The sequence below is a fragment of the Stegodyphus dumicola genome, chromosome 3 (assembly GCF_044657685.1).
Source record: "Stegodyphus dumicola isolate Sdum_Otavi_A_Nest chromosome 3, ASM4465768v1".
Lineage (NCBI taxonomy): Eukaryota > Metazoa > Arthropoda > Arachnida > Araneae > Eresidae > Stegodyphus > Stegodyphus dumicola.
This window is the reverse complement of record NC_140770.1, coordinates 93080484-93102115: the sequence shown is the minus strand read 5'-3', so window position 1 is coordinate 93102115 and position 21632 is coordinate 93080484. Positions and strand designations below refer to the sequence as shown.

The window sequence follows — 21632 nt, the reverse complement described above, 5'->3', positions numbered from 1 at the left end:
AATTAACGGCATGTTAATATGTTCTTATATACAATGTGAACTGTTATTTTAAATGTTAAGAAATACCGTGATATGGTAAAAGTGAAAGTAATGTTAAAATTTTTTTTTATTCGTGTCTAAATCATGGTGAATATGTGTTAAAGGTTGAATGAATGTAGTTAGGCTCTCTGACGCTACACTTCAGAGTTAGCCACTTTCAGAATAGTACCTCAGGGTTTAGATTTGAAGTTAGGGTGTGTTACGAGGTCTTGGTATGTTGAATTTTTAACACGTTAGTGTTTTGATTGTAGGAGAAAGTGTTGAACACGTATACATAAACACATTCGTGTTTGGTGTTCTTTTACAACACATGTCAGAGAGCACGGGGAGAGATAATTAAAATAGTCATGAATGAAGTAAGAATGTTAAGAGAAATGTAAATATGCATGTTACTTGCCATTTCATTGTGTAACATTTCATTAAACTAGTTTTCCTTCCAGATCTCTGGAAGGAACCAGATTTGAATAAAAGCTCCTGTTTAGATGCAGTACAGATGAAAAAATTGCGTGTCCTTGGAGCTGCTATTGTAAAAACAAATTTCTTTTTTTAAAATTTCTAGTTTCTAGTGAGAGATGTTTTGTAAAAGATTGGCCTCGCGTTAATTTCTAGAGCTAAAAGTTTTCAACAAGGTCGTTTTAGACCTCAGTTTCAAACTAATTAACTCTGGCAGGAAGTATGTAAGGATCTTAAGTTTTACTAACGTTTATTTTATTTTAAATCTTTACTATCACTTCTTATTTTCTACTTCCGGCCAGAATTAAAAGCGTTAACTTATTTATGCAAAATTTGTCTGGCGAACGCCAAGTACTTAAGTTGTGGCTTTTTGCCAAGCGAGAGAGAGGAAGGAGTTAGCCGAAGCAGGCCGCTTACCTTAGAAGTTTTACTCAGTTGCTGGTTGCCTTCCAGGCCAGAGGTTTAATCCTCTTGATAATTTTAAACGCATTGTAGTGTTCACAGTTCTCTGTACTACATACGGTTTCCTGTTAATATAAGGCCAATCTTCCACGTTTATTATTTCAAAGTTAAGTTAGAGTTTAGTTATATTTTTATATTCTTACGTTTAGACCACAAGTAGTGGGTCTTTGTATTCCGAAGTACGGAAATTATTGTAAAGAGAGAAAAATAAAGGGTTTTGTATACCCTTCTTGTGTATCCTGTCTACTTCCCACAGTTATTGAACATAGCTTTAGTAAGCTCTCTGTTCCGAGTCAGGTCCTTGCATGTTTCCCAAGAAAGTAAGACGGAACATTGAACCTGATAACTTGAGAATGAGAATTTGAAAATAATACTTCTGAATTAATGCTATGGTGCTATGACAAGTATATTTTAGAAATTTGTATACGAAAATTTTATATGAGTAGATGTCTTTAATAATATTAATATGAAATCCCCATATTAATGTGTAAATTAATGATGTCACGTGCAATTCTGATAGCATGAAGCTGACATATTTTATGATTAATTAGGTTACGTGATACATTTTTCTGATCTCCCCGCAGTAGAGCTTAATGTAGAGCTTAATGCTTTTTGTAGAGCTTAATGTTTTTATTTTCCGTTATCACTTGGCTAAAATCGTTGTACTTTAGAGGCTTGGAATCATAAGTCTATGACCAATCATAAAGGTATGGAATTTTTATGAAATACCTTGAATGAATTTTTTCAGTTAGCCAAACTGAAGGGGTCAGGCAGGGATAATCCAGTTTCATACCAGAAAAGGAAAAGAAAGAGTACAAAATACTTATTTTCAAACATTATTTTAAAGAATTAAGTATTTTATATCTATGTTAAAATACATGTTTTAGAAAAATCAAAAAAATATTTGATAACCCTTACTTTCCCCAACTTACTATTTCACCTTTCTTTAAACTGCTCATAATTATTAATTTAACAGTTCTCTAAATGAAAAAAATCATTCTTTATCATTTTGACACTATAACTAGGAAAAATTCATTCGTTAAATATAATTTTTTTCGTCCAAGCTAAAACGGAAGGAATAAAATGTAATATCCCAATTCAGACTTTCCCAGATGAAGTTTCTTAAACTTCAGGCTTTCTCAGAATTAAGAAGAGTTCCCATTTCAGGCGTTTTTTCAAAATCGGCATTAAAACCTAAATTCTGATCGGAATGTGATCAAAATTCACATAACTGTGAAATATGTATAAAATGATGGCAAATGAGGCTACGCTCCTAAAAATTTCGATACAATGTTAATGTTAAATAATGGTGATGACAATATTAATTTCAAATAGTGATGTGTCATTTTCAATAAACGTGACAATATAGAATTTGATGTTCTTTTGAAATATGGCAACACTCATTAAACCTTAAATGAAAGCGAAATACGATTTAAACAATGCTCGAAAGACTCATGTAAACGTAAGTGATACTGCTATCACAGTTTTACATATAATAGATTTCATTACTTTACCGACTTAATTGTTTAAAAATGTGCTTATCTTCAGCAAAAAGAGTGTTGAGCCGTATATAGAGAAATAGATTTTTACGACCATTTGCCAAACAGAGTTGCTACATGATGTTAAAACAGAAGTCCTTATTTTTCGACTGAAGTAAATTTTGTTCGTTCAATATAAGAAGCTTTCTTTTCTAGTTTCCCCTTTTTCACGCATATTGTATTTCAAATTATTGAAAAATGTGAATTCTGCTTCTAAAGCAAACAACAGTGCGAGCGTTTTCTCGCTGAAGAAAATTAGATGGCCAAGAAGTACAATAGATTGAATATATTGTCAATGAAGTCACTTAAGTGTGCATACAAATATTTTTGAGCTATGTGCTTCGATGTTTTTAAAATAATTATTTGGTGAAGAAAAGAATTCTTACATGCTGTAAAAAAAGGCTGAAATGGCACACCTGAAGAAGGAAAGAAAAATGCTGAAACGAGATGATATTTATCGACATGTAAAAAAAGCCTAAAATGGGAAAAGCTGAAATGGGACATCACGAACAAAATTAACTAGTTTGGGATAAGAGAAAGGGATGCTAAAGAGAATAAGTGAATATAGGAATGGTAATTACGAATATCCAAGAATTAAAATACCAAATACTAGAAAAACAGCGATTGAAGACAAAAAAGTTTCGATCAACAAATCGCTATCTTATTTCTATATTTTTCCAAGCCTGGTCGCTGTGATTTATACAACTAAATTTTAATGAATTCTGATAACTGATAATTCGGAAAATTCAGGTTTATTTGTATTTATAACTGTAAAGTCTATAACAGATAGTCATATAATATTTATTCTCTGATCAGTAATATTAAAGACAAATAAAGGAATATATCATTCGAACTGTTATATAATTGGCAGCTGTGGGAGAACTGAGACGTCATCGAGAGTTCTGGTGACCGACGATGACTGAATTTTCTTAGCGGCTTTAAAATTGTTGAAATTTACATGTTATATGCTTTGTCATTCCGAAAAAAAAATTCGAATTTGAAGAATATTTAATCATCCATGTGAATAAACTGTCTTCCTATATCTAAAAACTTTTTTTTCTACTTCAAAGTTTATCTGTATGTCCGAGTATATCCACATTCACACCACTCATCTTCTAATTACTACAACTAGAAAAACTTACAACTATGTGAAAGATTGGAATACTGCAAGTTCATATGAATTCTGAATAGAAATAAAGAATCTGGCATTTTGTCCTAAATTGTCTTATACTCTGCATAATCAAAACCATGCATTTCATTCGCGTGAACAAAATGAATACTTAATTTTCTCAAATACTGAACAAATCTGACACAGAAATCTACATAAACTATTCATAAATATATTTTTATAATCTCTTATCTATGAGTATATTCTATAAATTCTTATGTATTTAAAGACGTCATAGGCTGAAAAATAACAGAAAAAGTAGAAAGGTTAGAATGTTTTTTTTTTACCTACTTTTTCATATATACGAACCTAAGTTTTTACCTACTGTAAATATTTCGCAATTTATAACCATTATTAAGTTTTATGTTTGTTGCCAGGTGTATTTATGTATTAATGGAATACTGCTTTGAAAATTGTGTGATCATTAGTATTAAATTAAATTGTTTTATTATTTATTACAATTAGACTGTTAACATTATAAGTTTATTAAAATTAAATTTGTAACCAATCCTTTAACATAAATTGTTGGACTAACTGTGATAACAAGGCTGCCCTCTGGTGAGTAGCCAGAGAAGTACTTCAGTAAAAGCCAAGGCTCCCACTTGATAGGTTGTACCAGACATTTGCTCTGTAATGTTTCTTAAAGTTAAATGTAATGTCCGTGTGTAACTTAAACCTGTTAATAAACTACAGTTACACTATACAGGACTCTTCTATGACCCTATCTAAAACGACCCCTTCACAGATTGTTTTATTGTTTTTAGTTCCTTGTACGAAGTAAAAAGGAAGTATTGTAATCGCGAAAAGTTTCAAGCAGCATATTTCAACAAAAATATCAATTTTGACCGCTTTCGAATGCAATTTAACGATGTATTTCCGTGATATCTGTACGTCAGGACAGAATAAAACACTCTTTTCCACCAAAAAAATTATAAAACTGCTTTAAAATGAATTCTGAAGAGATTTTTCATGGCGTCTGAACGAACGTATGTACGTACTGTATCTCACATAACTCAATAACGAGTAGCCTCAGAACGTTGAAATTTTGTATATAGGACTGCTGTAACATGTAGATGTGCACCTCGTATTTTGGTTGCAATCGGCCGCACCCAAACGTATATAAATATATTTATATATATAATCCACTCTGTTACCCGGCTCAGTGATCTCAGTTTCTTTACTCTTATATGTTTCTAAATTGTACATTTTTTGCTTTAAAAATGATTTAATTATGTTGTTTTTATCTTCCGGTTAAGGTTTTTATGCCTTTAGTAAATCTGTATGCAATATTTTTAGAATTATCAACAAATTTAAAGTTGTTTAAGTGCCGCTAAGCCTTTTTTATGATGGCGGCCCTTGATTGTTTACATTTGAAATAGCAGAATAGTGGATTTGTTGCCAATCTAGAGAAACTTAGCTTCGCAACAACAAGGATAACGCCTTCATTTATTATTGCCAATTAAATCATGCTTAATCCTTTCTGGAATTTTTTTGAGGAAATAAGTGTTTGAGATTTACTTCGTAATTTTTAATACATATATTTTGGGTTTTTATTTATTTTTGGCCTTGTCGCGAAGTGAGAACTGAATTAATTGAATGAGAAATACTCAATCGTCTGTGAAAACTGTTTCTTTTTTGTTTTGTTTGCATAATTTCTTTTATACATCGTTCTAGCTTTATTATAGTATTTGAATAGAACATGTGGCAACGATTAGATAATTCTTTAAATGACATAAATTTTATGCATTCTGAGTTATAATATGAACGAAATATTATACTGTTGAATGAACCTAGCGCCAAAGTGTCGCTATGGTAAACAAAGTGAATTTTAAAGAATGTATTTATTCTATTGTGGTTTAATTCAATCTAATAAGTTTAAACGAAATACAAGAAAAAATGCGTATAATTTAATATTCCGTACAAGGAAGTCATGTGGTGTACACATCAGATTTTTTAGGAATTATTTTCAGAGAATTTTCTTTAGTTCAAAATATTCTTTGCGATTTTTATCTCATTTCTTTTTGTCTCATTTTCTCGTTTTGTTTTGTTGCTCCCCTCGATTTTAACAGAGCATTAGTCCGGCCCTTCCTGCATGTTTTAAGTTTTATTTTAAAACAACATAGACGTTTTCATTAAACTATGTTCTTAAAAAAATCAGTTTATATTTGCCAAAGTATGCTTGTTTATACACATACATAGAATTATTGTTATTAAAATTATCATTCCCTTCGTTCTTTACAGACCTTGAATCTCGATCCTTTCGACGTGCACGACAAAGCTACGATTGCCAACAGGAAGAAAATATGTAAGAATATTTTTCTCATTAGTTATTTTAATTTGCGATACAAACCATATCTTGAACTAAGTAATAAATATATTTTGGCAAAGAAATTATAACTAATAAAAATAACTCTTTTTTTTTCCCCAGAGGTTTTGTAACTGATACGTTTTAAGCATATTTCTTGTGTAGGATGCGGATTCGAATCCCGTGAGTGTATTATTCATGCTTTTCTCGCGAGTGTATTATACATGCACTATTTTTAGATCAAATTGTTTGAAAAAATATCTTTTTCGCTCTGCATTCGCCATGTTTACGTTACTTTAGAAAGACCTTTTTTTTATAGTTGCATCGTACTCTTTTTTCTTTCTCAGCAACTCAAGTATTTGAAATCTATTTCCAATGAAAGCAGATTTTCTCCCACGGTTATTAATAAGTCCTAAAAATTTTCTTATTATCATAATAAAAGACATTCTGCTGTTAAAAATAAACATAGTAATCTTGTTGTCATTTCATTTTATCTTCCCATCTTCGCATTTTAACTCTTGAAAATATTAAATAATTTCTTGTCTTTTAATGTGAGATGGTATACATTGGCCAAACTAAAATAGCATTAAAACTTCCCATCAAAGAATACGAATCTTATATCTGAGGGGGGGGGGATTAGAAATCTTGGATACCTAATCTAATAGGTCACATAACTCACAGTTCTGACTTTAGTTCTTCGAAAATTAGCCCTAAAGCTCCTTCTTGGCGAATTTGATTTCCTTGAGAACTTTCCTAGCTAAGGACACTAATTTCAATCGAATTATCTTCACGCTTGTTTTTTCGATAGATGGCGGTAGCTTCATTTTCTCTTAGCTTTTATTCATTTTACCTTTTTGTTTTCTTTTTTGGGGGAAAAAGGGGACTTCGAATGGGTTTTATTCGAAAATCAGCACCTATTTAAAGTTGCTTTTTCGTCTATGCATTGTTTAAATATAGTGAGCACCGCTTAATAAAATGAACCGCTTACTAAATCAAATTCCAAAGAACTAATTCAAATCAATATAATATCATTACAAAATAACCGCTTAATAACATCAAGGCTACCGTTTATAAAAATCAAATCGCTTTTAAATAAGTTTGTGTTTCGAGTTCATTGATTTTGTTCAAAGTCGATTCACTTTTGCACGTGGTGCAAATGCTAGAATTTTCTTATCTGGAACTGTCAAAGCCCCCAAGTCTGAGTTTCAAGGTGAGTGATTTCATTCATGGTCGATTCACTTTTACACGTGAAGCTGCAAATGCTAGAATTTTATTATCTGGACCAATCATGGGTGGGTTATAACGAGGTTTGTTAGAACTGCCTTAGACCAATTGGGGGAAAGAGAAAATATAAAATAATAATAATAATTGACGGAAAATCTGTATAAAAATTTGTCTCTTTTTTTTTTCTTTTACTTGTCTGGTCGTGCATCAAATGTCCAAAACTTAAAAGAGATAAAGAAAACCTGCTGAAGCAATCTAATGTTTTACCAAAGTGAAGACAACGTGAAGCTTCTATATATCTCGGATTTTCCCAATCTACATTAAGTTGTACGTTGTTGAAAAAAAGGAAAGCAATTTTGGATGGATTGATGATAAGTGCAAATGTCTCACGTATGCGGAAGCAAAGTGGAAAAAATCTACTGATGTGCGTTGTAGTAGTTTCGAAATGTCAGGAAGAAGAACGCCAAGATGCCACGAGACCTATATCAAAAGGCAACAGAATTCGCCAAAACGTTGGGAGAGGCGTTTGTCCATACCGTAGAATTGCTCACAAGATGAAAAGAAAGGAACAATATAGTTTTCAGAAAATTACATGGAGAGAAACAAGATACATATCCTAATGAAGCCGATAATTGGATAGAAAAGAATTTAGCCGGAGTTTTGCGAGATTACAAACCGCATCAAATTTTTAACTCTGATGAGACTGGTCCTTATTATTGAGCCTTATCTCAGCACACTTAAGTGTTTAAAGGTGAGTAATCAGCTAGCTGGCTGTAAAAAAAGAATGGAACAACGTGTTGCTGTGATTTTTATATGTAATATGGATGGAACACTTAAAAAGACTCCATTAGTCATCGGTGCAAGCAAAACTGTCGTTGTCTAATGGGCGTAAAGCATTTGCCTGTGACATATTACAAAAATAAAAATGCTTGGATGACAAGCAGTATTTTTAGTGATTTTCTTATGAATTGGGATGAAGAACTTCAGTATGGAAAAGTGGCGCTGTTGTTAGATAACTGCGTTACCCATCCAACTGTTCTCTCTTTGAAGAATATAAAATTAGTTTTCCTTCCTTCTAGGGTGTTATAAAAGCATTCAAGAGTCATTACAGGAATGAAGTGGTTCAAAATGTCATTAATGAAACTGATATGACTGATGCACTTTGTTCTTCTAAGGAAATTATTATGTCGATTTCTCTCTTAAATGCCATGCATGTTATTTTAAATGTGTTGAATGAAGTAGTTTCGCAGACAATTTCAAACTGTTTTCAAAAAGCCGGATTCCATCCAAAGCCAATTTATGGAAACTCTCAATGTGCGAGAAGACAAGAGTGACGATAAATGCATGATGAGACCTTCCTTGAATATTTGGGAATCCATGAAAATATCCAAACTTGCTGCGAAAAGAGTGATGCATACATGCACAGGCAATCGAAGTATCCACAGTAAACAAGGAATTAATGACAATGGAAGTGAGTTCGAAGATGAAAATCCGAAGATGAAAAATGTACAACCTTGCATCCCTAACAGAAGAGAAATCCTGTGTGCGGCCCAGAACCGCATATAAAACTTAGCCAAGGTCAGTAAAGTAAGTTGATTTTACTCACCTTGAACTCAACCACTTTATATAGGGTGGGGCAAATATGGTCGGAATGGACGTGATCATATTAAGTAGTACCCACTGTATTTTTCACTCTCTAACTAACACAAGCTTAGGGACACTTTATTAGGGTGTCTTATTGAACTGGTCTTACTCTCGATTCATATTATTCTATTACCACTCCCGTGACAGGCACCGACCAATCCGCAATCTCCAAATGTCGCTACTGCAAATTCATCAAAACTACAATCCAATTCCCCTCATATTCTTAATTGTGTAGTATACTACAAATATGTTTGCAGATCTTGTTCCAATTTTCAAGAGACTCTAAAAAACTAAATCTTAATCCCTGACATCTCTAAATTCTACATCTTCAAGAAGTAGCTGCAGAGATCTGAAAGGCGCTGGCGAATCAGAATCTCTATCGTGATTTGCTACAATCTCATGTTTACCTTACGACGGATGCACGACTCGAAGAGCTTTTATTTTATTTGACACTCAAGATTCGTACCTAATAAGTACAGGAAATGTATTTCGACTTACTGGCGAAGCATTTTATGCTTGCGTTCTTAAAACTACTGCCAGCACCTTAGGGCACAATTTCAAGATTTATGGTTAAAGCAATACTATACTACATGCCATATGTAGTATAGTATTGCTTTACTACATATGGTATGTAGTAAAGCAGTACTATACTCATTTAAAATAACATGCATGGCATTTAAGAGAGAAATCGACATAATAATTTCAACATGCTCAAAGCTCTGTCTGTCAAAGTTCATTATTCTGTCTATAATTTGCACTGCTCGTAGCAATCCAACACAATCTAAGGAACGGCTTCATCGAATGAGTTGACTGCATGCATTTTTATAGTTTTCCACATCTGTAAAGCGAATCACTTTCAAAGTCCTCTAAAGCACACTTTTTCCTGAGTGAATAATCTTATCGTAAATAACCTCTGCCGTAATCTAACAATTAAAATAAAATCTTTCGGTACTGTTAAAATTTTACAAGGATTTTTAAAATTTTGTCATAGACTTATTAAATTGTGCATTAATTAATAATTAAAAAATTCGCAAAATTGCAACTTCATGGCAATAAGTGGAATTGGTTTGGCATAAATTTTGAATACTAATATCCAGGCAGCATGCATTCGTAAATTGTACGAGAAAATATGTACAATTTACGAATGGCCCTTCGTATAAAAAACACGTAAAAATATCATAAAAAGCGTCCAGGATAAAATAGTAAATATTTACGTATATTTGTACGTTATAATATACGTAAGTTTTACATAAAATTTAGGTATATTTATGCGAAAGATTGTGGTTCATTTGTGACTTTTACGTATAACAAACGTAAATTTGCAGGGATTTACAAAAAAATTTACGTATATTTATCGTTATATACGTAAATTTCTCCAATTTTTTGCTTCACATATGCGTATATATTTATTAAAAATTGACGTAAATCTCCCCTTTTTTACTGTAGTATATAAACATATATATTTGATAGAAATTCACGTAGATATTCCCCGTATTTTATGATATAAAAACGTATATATTTGATATTAATTTACTTAAATTTCCCCTATGTTTTCTTTGCATATGCGAATGATTTTGGTAAATATTTAATTCCATGCCTTCTCCTCTTTACTGTGTACAAATGCACATTTTTGATAAAAAATTTGCATAAATCTCCAGTTACCTTTTCACTGCATTTTTCGTAAAATGTACTTATTCTAATCTCATATTTTTATATAAATCTATGCAAAAAATTTTTAACATGTTATGATTAAAAGTGAAAATGTCATTTTTATATCAAATTTTTACATATCCACATTTTAAGTAGGTACAGCAAAATGGAATATATATGTAACTGGAAAAATTAATGCACTAGTAAATGCATAAAAATAAATTTCTATTCAAAAATTACGTTGCACTGAAAGGCTGAAAGTGAGTTTTAATATTTCATATCAAAGTGACTACAAAATATGCAATAAATTTCGTAAACATTAATTCTATTTTTTAAATCAATTAATGCTACTTTCATTTACAAGACATAAGAAAATGTCCTTCGGAAAAGGAAATAATTTATTTAAAGTGTTATTTAGCAAAACTGAATTTAGTAAATAACTCTAGCAAACATTTGTTTACTAAACTACAATACACTTAATTACCGAATTCAGTAAACAACTCTAGCGCGACTTATTAAATTTGTGCATTAATTAATAATTAAAAAATACGCAAAATTGCAACTTCATGGCAATAAGTGGAATTGGTTTGGCGTAAATTTTGAATAATACTATCGACTTCTAATGGTAGATTTCTGGATAAATGTAATCCCATAACAGCCAAAAGTTTCAGTTTGGAACACTGAAAATTTGGAAGTACATTGTTTAAGACAAAAACCTAAACAATTCAGAACTGAACTTCATCTCCAAAAGTAATTTTTCCCATTTCTGTAAAAGGTTAATGTACTGTATATTACATTCACCTATGCCATAATAATAGTAAAAAAAATGCACTGAAATCGCTAAAATTGTATAAAAACTTCTCAAGAAATATCCAATAAACAATGATAAAATTTGTAGACTGTACTGGATTTTGAAATAAAAACGCAAAATTACTGAAATTTGGATTGGGCTCATCCACTATATATTCACCTTACTTAGCTGCAACAGATTGGTATTTATTTTGCTCATTAAAAACATCATCTATTACTTTGCTCATTAGCAAACATCATCTATTATTTTGTTCATTAAGAAACATCATCTATTATTTTTCTCATTAACAAAGATCATCTATAACAGAAACATTAATGGAAACAAATCATTCTAACTGTATTTTATTTTTTATTATTTTTATTTATTTATTTATTTATTATTTCTTTGTTTGATGTTCAAAATGTTTTACATGTCAATGACATTTTTTCTTTTCTCAAACTATAGCAGAAAGTACTAAAAAATAATAGCACTTTCTTAATCAAAATCTAACTCTCAGAAGAAAATAAATGGATAAAAGATATTGTTATATTCTATTACATAAAATACTACACTTTGTTATAATGATATTTTTTTTCCTTTGAACAACTCAATGTAAAGTGCATAGTGTGAAATATACTGAGAATACATTTGCATGATGAAAATAAAAGTTGCAATGATATGTACAAATGAAGTACAAACAAAAAACATAATAAAAAATTATAGGTTTGTTAACTAGAATCAAAGCTGTTTCCTTAATCAAAAACTGTAGGTTACTAAAATATATTAAGGCAAAATTTACGGTCAGCCCTTATGGATGAGCATTTCACTAAAAGCGTTTTGATAATGAAATAATATGTATATGGGGTTTCTTGATATTAATAAAATAATTAGCTTCCTAGTTGATATAAGGGCTTCGCAGATGCTGGTTGTGTATTGGTAGTTCGAATCTCATAAAAGGCATGAATAATTGGGGCTACAATACCTTGCAGAATGGGGGTATTTAAAACCCATCCATTTGAATGTCCTATGGAGACGCTCGCAGCAGGAATGAGAAGTATAAGATCTTCAAATTCTATATATCACTCAGTGTATCAGTCAAGATGGAGTTGGAGAGATACCCCTTGTGTTATTTTTGTTGTTTAAATAATTCTGTAAGTATTTAAATCCTGCAATATTAAGAATTTAATCACAGATATTACAGAATTAAATTTAATATTTTGATTGCTTGCAAATTAAGGACAAATTGTATCTCACAATCATACCTTACAAAATGAAAACCTGGGAACTGAGAAATTTTTACTTCTCATCAAAATGGGTTGAGAAGAATTTTGATCAAATTGCTCTTTAGAATTCCTTCGTTTGATTCCTATATATATATTATATTTCTGTTACATCATTTCACAATTTCATGTATATATACATTTATATATATATATATTAATTTTTTATATTATTTTTCAGATGCTGCGAGCTAAAGAGCAGCAGAAAAATAAAGTGTTTGTGCCTATACTCCCATATTAAAATATTCATCAACAATAAAACTACATAAATCCCATTTATTTTTTAGTTTCTTCTTCCGACACAAACACTTTAAGCAATACCTGATCTTCATAATAATAAAACTTTAGGGAAAATTATCATGCTTCTTTGTAAAGTTTTAAGAAAATGAACATCTTCATGTAAGCCTTCGTCTAACAATATATGAACCCTTTTATAGAGGTTTATAGTTACAAAAGTCCTTTTATAGAGAAATAATTTACATTTGATTATAAAACAGAAACCATACCACATATGCAATACTTAAAAATACATACATGTAGCTTAAAGTATTTATTTGTCACTAAAAATAGAAGCAGCATTATGAATGAATATATTTAATTTTTTAATATATATTAAGACAAACAAACATTTAAGCAAGATATCCATTCAAAAGTCTGATTCAAAAAATATATTTTACATTTAAAATGACATTCTAAAAGATAAACAATTTATAAAATAATAAAAAAAATGAATAAATTTTACAAACAATAAAATTTTTTTATAAAATTTTAGAAATAATAAAAATTACTAAAATATTATTTAAAACAGGAACAAAATACAGTTCTCTATGATTTAGTCATAAAATAGAAATATAATTTCTTATTTTGTAAACTTATTTAGATATATGCATCAAATGAATAATATTTACAGAGCAATATACAAAAGAAATCATGCAGCATGTTTATACATATTATAAATGGCAATTATTCTCCTTTTCTACTTCAGAAGAAGGCTTGACATAAATTGTATGATAGCCATCTACATCTTCTAACTCCTTAGACCTGAATTTAGCAATAACAGTCTTGCATCCAGGCAAAGTAGGAGTTATCTGGCATTTTACTTTGGCGTCAGCTTTTGGTAGTATATTTCTAAGAGATTAATTAAAAAAAAACTTTAAAAAGAAATACAATTAACTTAAAATTCAATTAACATATTACAAACATCTTTATCCTAAATACACACATCTCAAAATATTTTATCATGCAAATAACTATTATGTTTCTTACACAAGATGTCTGAAAAACCACTGTGCACTGGATGTGGCAATTGCAATATTGCTTAAGTTGGTAACTATAGTAATATGGAAATAATGTTATAGTCCTGAGATCATAGCCAGCCTACCTATTTGATTTGACACTATGTGACATTTTCTTGTGGAAAGAACTAAAAGGGAAAGTGTAAGCAAGAAAGTGAGGACCTAGAGGCTACAGGCACATCTAACATATTATAACATATACCCTGAGGAATGCTTTTCATTAGCACATGGCTAGATGTTAATGTGTCCTCACATTCTGTAGTCAATTGCTGCGATAAGGTAAATGATAATTTCAATGCACAGTGACTGTTCAATAAACATATTTCTTATTAAAGTTCAGACAAGCAATAAAATGATAATGACTCCACATTTATCAAAAATTCACTAAGAATTTATTTTATTTTTGATTACATTAAAAGTAAATATTATTTCTGAATTTTTTTCTTTTTCCTTTTAAAGAAAAACAGTACAAACAGAAGTCAAACAAAATACATATTTTTATACGTAATAGTAAAAAAAAATTTTAAATTACCCTTTTATTTTGAGTTTTGTTGGTTTTCCTAAGCCTGGTCCCTCTATCATAAACTCTCCATTTTTCAGTGGTTTAGGCAAAGGATTTGTCAGGGTTGCAGTTACAGTAATTGGCTGTTTTTCTACAATCTCTCCATCCACCTTTAAAATAAAAGATATTTTACAATAAAATGAATGAAAATATGCAACTTAAATTTAAAGAAAAGGTCTGCAATATCGCTCATCATCATTAAATATGAACATTTTGTTATTAGATTAACTATTAAAATATACTCAAGTCTTTGCTGTAAAAGACAGTAAAAAAAAAAAAAAAAAAAAAAAAAAAAGATTATAAAATAAAATTAATTATTATAAAATAAAATTAATTATTATAAAATAAAATTAAATAAGTAATCTATAAAGTTAAATTTTTCAACATATAAAAAAGCTATTGAAGAAAATACTATTCTGTACTATGAATTTCAAAGATAATAAATTAATTATCATATTTTATACCAACACCTGAAATCTATATATGGACGTCTAATGCTTGAATGTTTTAAAAATATTGTTACTGTGTACAATTCTAACTAGCTTTAAAACGATTTCTCTACTGTAAATAAATGGATGCTGTTTTTCACTGTTTTCATTAGTAATAAGATTCTCATATAACCATTCTTCTTTTCTTTTAACTGTCATGAAATTCTCTGCATCGTAAATTTATCATGTATCCTAATCAACACGTTTAATTTTAAATCTTATTTTTAAAAAAGTTTTGAAATACTGAAATTATAAAAAATTATAAATTTACTCTGACATAGATATTTAATAGATAAGTAATCATAACATTCAATTCAGAACTTGATTTGGTGGGTTTAATGCATTATACTTATTATATAATTATGACTCATAAAAAGGGAAAGAGGTAACCTAAACATGAGAAATAAAAATCAATATTACCAAAACAACTAAATATCTTTAGTTCTGTCAAAATGAAACCACATAAAACTTTTTAGCTGATTTAAACTAAGTTATTGGAGCACTTTTTAAGGAATATGTAATAACAGTTCAGATTTGAAGGCCAAACCTGGAAGATTCTATTTATTATGAAATTACTATTTAAATAAATCAAAATTAAATAAGTTTATTAAAAGCACAATTTAATAAATAAAATAGAAATCTCTTTTACAGCTAGTAAGCCCTATTAGCTCATATATATGCAGAAAGGTACATATATGATCTATATCACAAAGATATAGATCTCAAAGCATTCTTGAACAATGTACCTAATTCTTTTTCTGTGTATAATGAGGGAAAATTAAATTTTTTTTTCTTTTTACCTGAATACTAATATCAGGCATTCGTACACGGAAGTCATCTTGTGCACAATAATCAAAGCCAGTTTCCTTCACATGTGCCATTGCTGATATTATGAAAGCACATTGATCTACTAAGGATCGCTCATATTCTTCATATGTTAAGGCCATAGTCATTTCTTGTTCTAAATTTCAATGGAAAAAGGGATGCAGTTAGTGATCTATATAAATATAGAATAAAAAAAATAATTTTTAACATTTTTTTAATGTAGCTGCAGATAATAATTTTCTGAATTTCGAATTATACAATTTATAATTTATCATGGTGAATTCGTTTTAAAATAAGCATTAGAACTTTATGAACTTCTTGCAAAAATGAAATTAGTGTAAAAGATTTAACTGTAAATGAACTAATCACACGCAGAATTCTATCACTTAATTTATCAGTTCTGACTGCAGTAAAATTTCAATTTTTGTGCACAGTCAAGGAATGAAATTACACATATATAGGTACTACATATTCGGTTTCGAGGGCCGTAAAAAATCGCCAAACTATTGTTGATGCCAATGCTGCCAAAAATAATTGCGGCAAGAAAGGAAGTATAATAGTAAATAACTATCTAAGATTGATGTTTTAATTTAGATGAAAGGTTAATTTCATATAATACTTTCTTATTATTATAATTTATATGAAAAAGGCTAAACATGACTGAATGGAAGCAAAAGAGTAAATAACTATTTCAGATCCTTATTATAATTTATATAAAAATTTCTAAACATAACTGAATGGATACCTGCATCGCTATTTCGCTACCGACTTATCGCTAAAGCATAATTTCATTTCGTTGGTTGTTCAAACGTAATTTTCTATAATGAATGATGCCTTTTCTTTAAAAATATTCTCGGTAAAGTGCAGAATCGCTCACTTAATTGTTCGACGCTTTTTACAAGGGTAAAAACAATTGGATTCCTGTCAAGTTCCTTTTACTTTTTAAGTGAAAATAGTTCTATGTATACATAGATAAAGTCAATAGTGTGCACAGTGCCATTTTTGTGCAATTTTAAATTTTTTTTTTTTTTTTTTTTAAGTGAAAATAGGTCGATGTGCACATGGATACCGAGTATGTGCAGTTCTTAAAAACGCGCGAAGCAGTGGATGATTTTGCACTCTACCCAAAATTCTATTGCCGACTTTTCGTCATGGGCGATCCCCAAATTGTTAAATTCCTTGGATAAAAAAAAAAAAAAAAAAAAAATTAAATCAAAAAGGATTTAAAAATTAAACTAGTATTTCAATGGCGTCTTAAGAAATATAGAACTATATAAACTTACGCAATCTGAAATCAGCGCGTACGCTAGATTTGGCGCGCTGTTAAATACGTACGTTTGCTAGATTTGGCGCTTTGACGCATACATTTTCGCTGCAATTTTTTTACGGCCCTTAAAACAGAATAGTACCCATAGAGGTGTATATACATATATATATTTAAACAAATTTAAATTAAAATTTTAACAAACAAGTATAAAAGTAAAAAAGCAAATTTAAAGCCAAAATTAAAAAATAAATTTAAAGCTAAAATAATTTTAAAAAAAATGTATTTAAAAAAAAATGTGCAAATATATAAAAGATTTAATTCTCGAACTAATCTACAATATCATTTAAATTCAGAAGTATAAGCAAATCAAGTGCAAAAACAATCCATGAAAATAAATTCACTAATTTAGCAAATTAAAATAAATTCAAACAATTTTTTAAAAATGCATAAGGGAATAACTGTTGATCAGGCAGGAGACAGACTTATCAAGGGGAAGTTGCCTCCAAACCTAACTCTTCAATCATTCAATTCGTGTTTCGTCATTCATGTAGGCAAGAGTAAAAGTCAAAACCAAAAGTAAAAAGTGAAGAATGTCCAAAAGAAATACCAATAAAGTGGTACCCTTAGAAATTAGCATTTAAGAATTAAAGTTCTAAAAAGAAAAATACTAATGAAGTCTTTTGATAAAAAAGCAAGTAAAGTCAAGTATTAAATTAAACTTTTTTTAAAAAATTAAATTAAAAAAAAATTAATTTTTATAAAATAATCTAGAAATCAATACATATATATGTATATATACATATAATATTTTGAAGCGTTTCTAAAAGTTAATAAAATATTTGTTAATCTTCTGTTTTCTGTTAAATGTTATTTAGTTTGAAGAAAGTTTATTAATAATTTTTAATAATTAATTATTAATTAATTGCATTTTTAATAATTATAGATATAAACTGTTATGAAAGCAAAAGTGAAATTGTAGAATTCATGAAAATTTATTCTAGTCTCTTAAAATTTTATTTAAAATTTTTCGGAGGAAAAAGAAAAAAAGGAAAAGTCTGCTTTTCTTCCTTCTTCTTTTTCTTTTTCAATATTCAAAATATATTTAGGCATGTGGTCTGTTTTTAAATTATTTACATAGACTTATCACTATGAAAGATCAAAATTCGAAGAAAACACTTTTCAGCAATTTAAGTAGTTTAAATGTCTCTTTTATCCATCTGATTTTTAACGGATATTATTCAAACATTAGTTCGATTTTTCGGTTTTCATATATTACTTCAATTTTCTTTTGTTTTCTTATTTTAGTTTGCTCTCACTTCACAAATGTTTCCAAAGCTGTATTTTTTAAAACAAATTACTGATATGATTTTAACATTTGCTTAACTCTAAATATAAATCTTTAATTTTATGTAGTTTTCAGTACTATCGCATTGTCTGCCCAACGCTCCCGCTGAGTCGCCAACCGTTGCAGACTAATTTTTCAACAACTTACACGAAAAAAAAAAAAAAAAAAAAAAAAAAAAAAAAAAAAAAACAGAATCGATTTCAAAAAATGGCGGCGCACTGAAAATTACATAAAACAACAACCGTAACCAAACACCGAAAATTATATAAAACAGCAATAAATTACCTAAATGAAAAATGCATCAAACATGCACAACACAGCACTTAGCTTTTCTCTGCCCATATGCATAGCGATGTGTTTTAAATTAAAACGTAAGAGAATTTAACAATTCTCGGCATCGCAAAGCAACTTGGCACTACTTTCCAATGTAACACACTGTCTGGTTTTAAACTTAAAAGAAACATCAGTGAATTGCACTAATTCGAAGAAAACTCTTATCACGATCCCCTAACAATAATTCATAAATTACTTTCGAGCTGCAAAATTTCTGTAATAATGTAACACCAGGAATAGATAAAAATTAGCCAAATGCGTCATTTATATGCATTTCATTTCTAATAATAGTAATAAAAATCAGTTCGCGCAGCATTTATATTTCTACAGCCGGTAGATCTTGTTTAGCTGTCTGGTTGAAAAATCTCAATTTTTGCTTTCGTTGTTGACATTTTCTTTAAACTGATTCCCAAGATAACTCGAACAATTCGATCGTTTGTAAAATACAACTTCATGGGATGCGCATTCCTATACTTTCTATTACTAGGCAAAATGTAATATTTCTCAAAAAATGCTACATTTTCTTTTCATCAGTAGGCAAACTCCATGGTTACATTACGGTTCGTTACATAGAAAAAAAGAAAAAAAAAAAAATTCCACAAGCAGAAAACCACAAACATTACTCTCGAATTCCAAAACAGCGCGCATTAAAGGGTTGTCAGATAAAAAGACTTTTTTTTTGCTAAGTTCTGGGCTACCTACTTCGGCGACACAGCGCTTTGCCTGGTGATTCTTGTCAGGGTTCGGTGGATAATACGATAGTGCCCTTTTTTTTTTTAATTTTTAATTAAAGATTTTTAAGTATATGTCTTCCAATACTGCTCTTGAAAACTTCTAAAGTAGAAATAATAATCATCAGTATATAATCAGTATATATTATCAGTGCTTAGTACAGTCAAAAGTCGTTAATCCGGACTCGTCGGGACTTCGGCGATTCCGGATTATCGATTTTTCCGGATTATAGATCATCAGTTTAAATCTGGTAAGATGGCATGCAAAAATTACAAAATTAAAAATATGAAACCGTAATTTATGAAATAAAGAACAATTATGATCTAAAGGGTATCAAAATTTACAAAAAGAAAAAGCTTAATATTTATTTGTTTACTTTATTAAACATTTCCTTCAATGTAAGTTGCTTCGTTTCATGTGATAATACTTTCTCTTTAATTCTATTAAACAGACATAATTTCTTGTTTAGTTACAAAGTTCCGCTGTTCAAGTCCTATAATTGCTGTGTTGAGAATACCGACTAATTTGTCAATCGAAATGTTTTCGTTTTCAATAACCTCTGGGTCACTTTCTTCACTATCGGAAGCGAATTATAATGACGAGGAACTTGATTTAAATCATATCAAAGACTGAGTACATCGAGACGAAATGCTAAACTTAGTACGGAATTATAATCCAAATAAAATAAAAACATCTAATCTGAAGATAAGGATAGTGTTGACAGATCAACTTCCAATCCGCGGCGTGAAATTCATAAACAGATTTCGGATTTCAAAACATACTTTCGCTTTGTAGATACAAATTACATATTAGTAAATATATATTGGAAATTCTATTTGACATAATCTTTCTAATCTATCATAATCTAATAATGACGTTTCTGCCCCCACCTCTGCCGCAGAGCAGCGTGAAATTGATAAACAGATTTCGGATTTCAAAACATACTTTCGCTTTGTAGTAAATATATATCGGAAATTCTATTTGACATAATCGAAAGTTCAAGCTTACTTTTATAAAATTGCTCTAACAGTCTGCAAAAAATAATAAGCCGGATCCAATTCGAAGATCAAGGAACAACGCAATCTGCAACATTAATTGAATTAGATAACTTTAGCTTAGCGTATAACTCCGTTAAACATTAAACGCGCATGCGCACAAACATATTCGCAGCCGTAAGGGTCTTACGCGCTCTCGTAAGCGCCTGTGCGCATGCGTGAACGCGAAGCATGCGCAGAAAGTTTGTAGCTTTGAGGTCCGGATTATAGATCATTCCGGATTATGGGCGTCCGAATTAACGACTTTTGACTGTATTAATCAAAAGCTCTTAAAACGAAGTATTTAACAAATCTACAATGAATTTATTCAACTGTAAAACACGTTTATTTTGAACTTTTGATTAAAGTTGGTATTTTAAAGTTGGTACTGTGTCTCAATTTATTCCAAGCTATTGAGTCATCCAATTCAATAATGCGGTTTTTGTGCTTGCAGTCTCCATCATCTTCTGCTATTTCTCAACAGCTACGATGAGATTTTATTTCATCAGGGTTTACAGGATGTCTCTGTGAAGCTTATACAAGTCTTCCAAGACAAAACTCATGTCCCTGGTCGCAGTTTCTGGCTTGTAATTTCTGGAACGACCACTGACACTGGTTTATGCTTATTGTGCTATACCCATATATATTGCATTAATATTGCTTATTACTAAATATTCAATTCAACTTAAAAAGTAAAATATGCCAAATTTTCTCCTTTATCTCTTTCAGTATAGCTCTGAAAAAATAACTGTTAAAATTGAACATCACTTTTCAAAACCTGCACTAAGAATAAGAATCAGGTAAAATTATGCTACTTACGCATTAGAGTAATCACGTGATAAAACGGTAAAAATTACTTATGAGGTGCAAGATGGCCATTTTTGTGAATTTGCTTAAAAAACACTGCTGAATTATCAATATTTATCGCAAACCCCTCTTTAGCAATTTAAAATACAAATTTTAATTATTCAATAAGGATTACATGATGCATAAAAAAATAAAACACATTTTTCGTGAAAACCTTCTGCAATTTTTTGTGCTGTTTTCCTGTGTACATATCGATTTGTTTTTCCTTAATAAAACATCAGAGAGTTGCATAAACTATGCATTGTGCTCCATCTATCTACCATATTCATCTAATCATTATTCCCTTTAGCGATTTTATTTCAAAATGCTATATTCTTGCAGAAATGTTAAA

At 29.8% G+C, this 21632-nt stretch overlaps 2 protein-coding genes across 3 annotated transcripts in view; one reads left to right on the top strand and one right to left on the bottom strand.

Moving 5' to 3' along the window:
* LOC118190481 (uncharacterized) overlaps window positions 1–12828 on the top strand; it is a 113588-nt gene extending 100760 nt beyond the window's left edge. The window contains exons 26-27 of the mRNA XM_085812436.1: window positions 5902–5965; window positions 12735–12828. Of these exons, the coding sequence (XP_085668562.1) occupies window positions 5902–5965; window positions 12735–12748 (78 nt within the window). The 3' untranslated portion in view covers window positions 12749–12828. The remainder of the gene's footprint in view (window positions 1–5901; window positions 5966–12734) is intronic.
* Window positions 12816–21632, bottom strand: part of LOC118199098 (annulin-like) — a 96464-nt gene continuing 87647 nt past the window's right edge. For both annotated transcript variants that reach the window (XM_085813080.1, XM_085813079.1), the window contains exons 14-16: window positions 15699–15859; window positions 14381–14520; window positions 12816–13681 (exon numbers count right to left, since the gene is read on the bottom strand). In XM_085813080.1, the coding sequence (XP_085669206.1) occupies window positions 13504–13681; window positions 14381–14520; window positions 15699–15859 (479 nt within the window). In that variant the 3' untranslated portion in view covers window positions 12816–13503. The remainder of the gene's footprint in view (window positions 13682–14380; window positions 14521–15698; window positions 15860–21632) is intronic.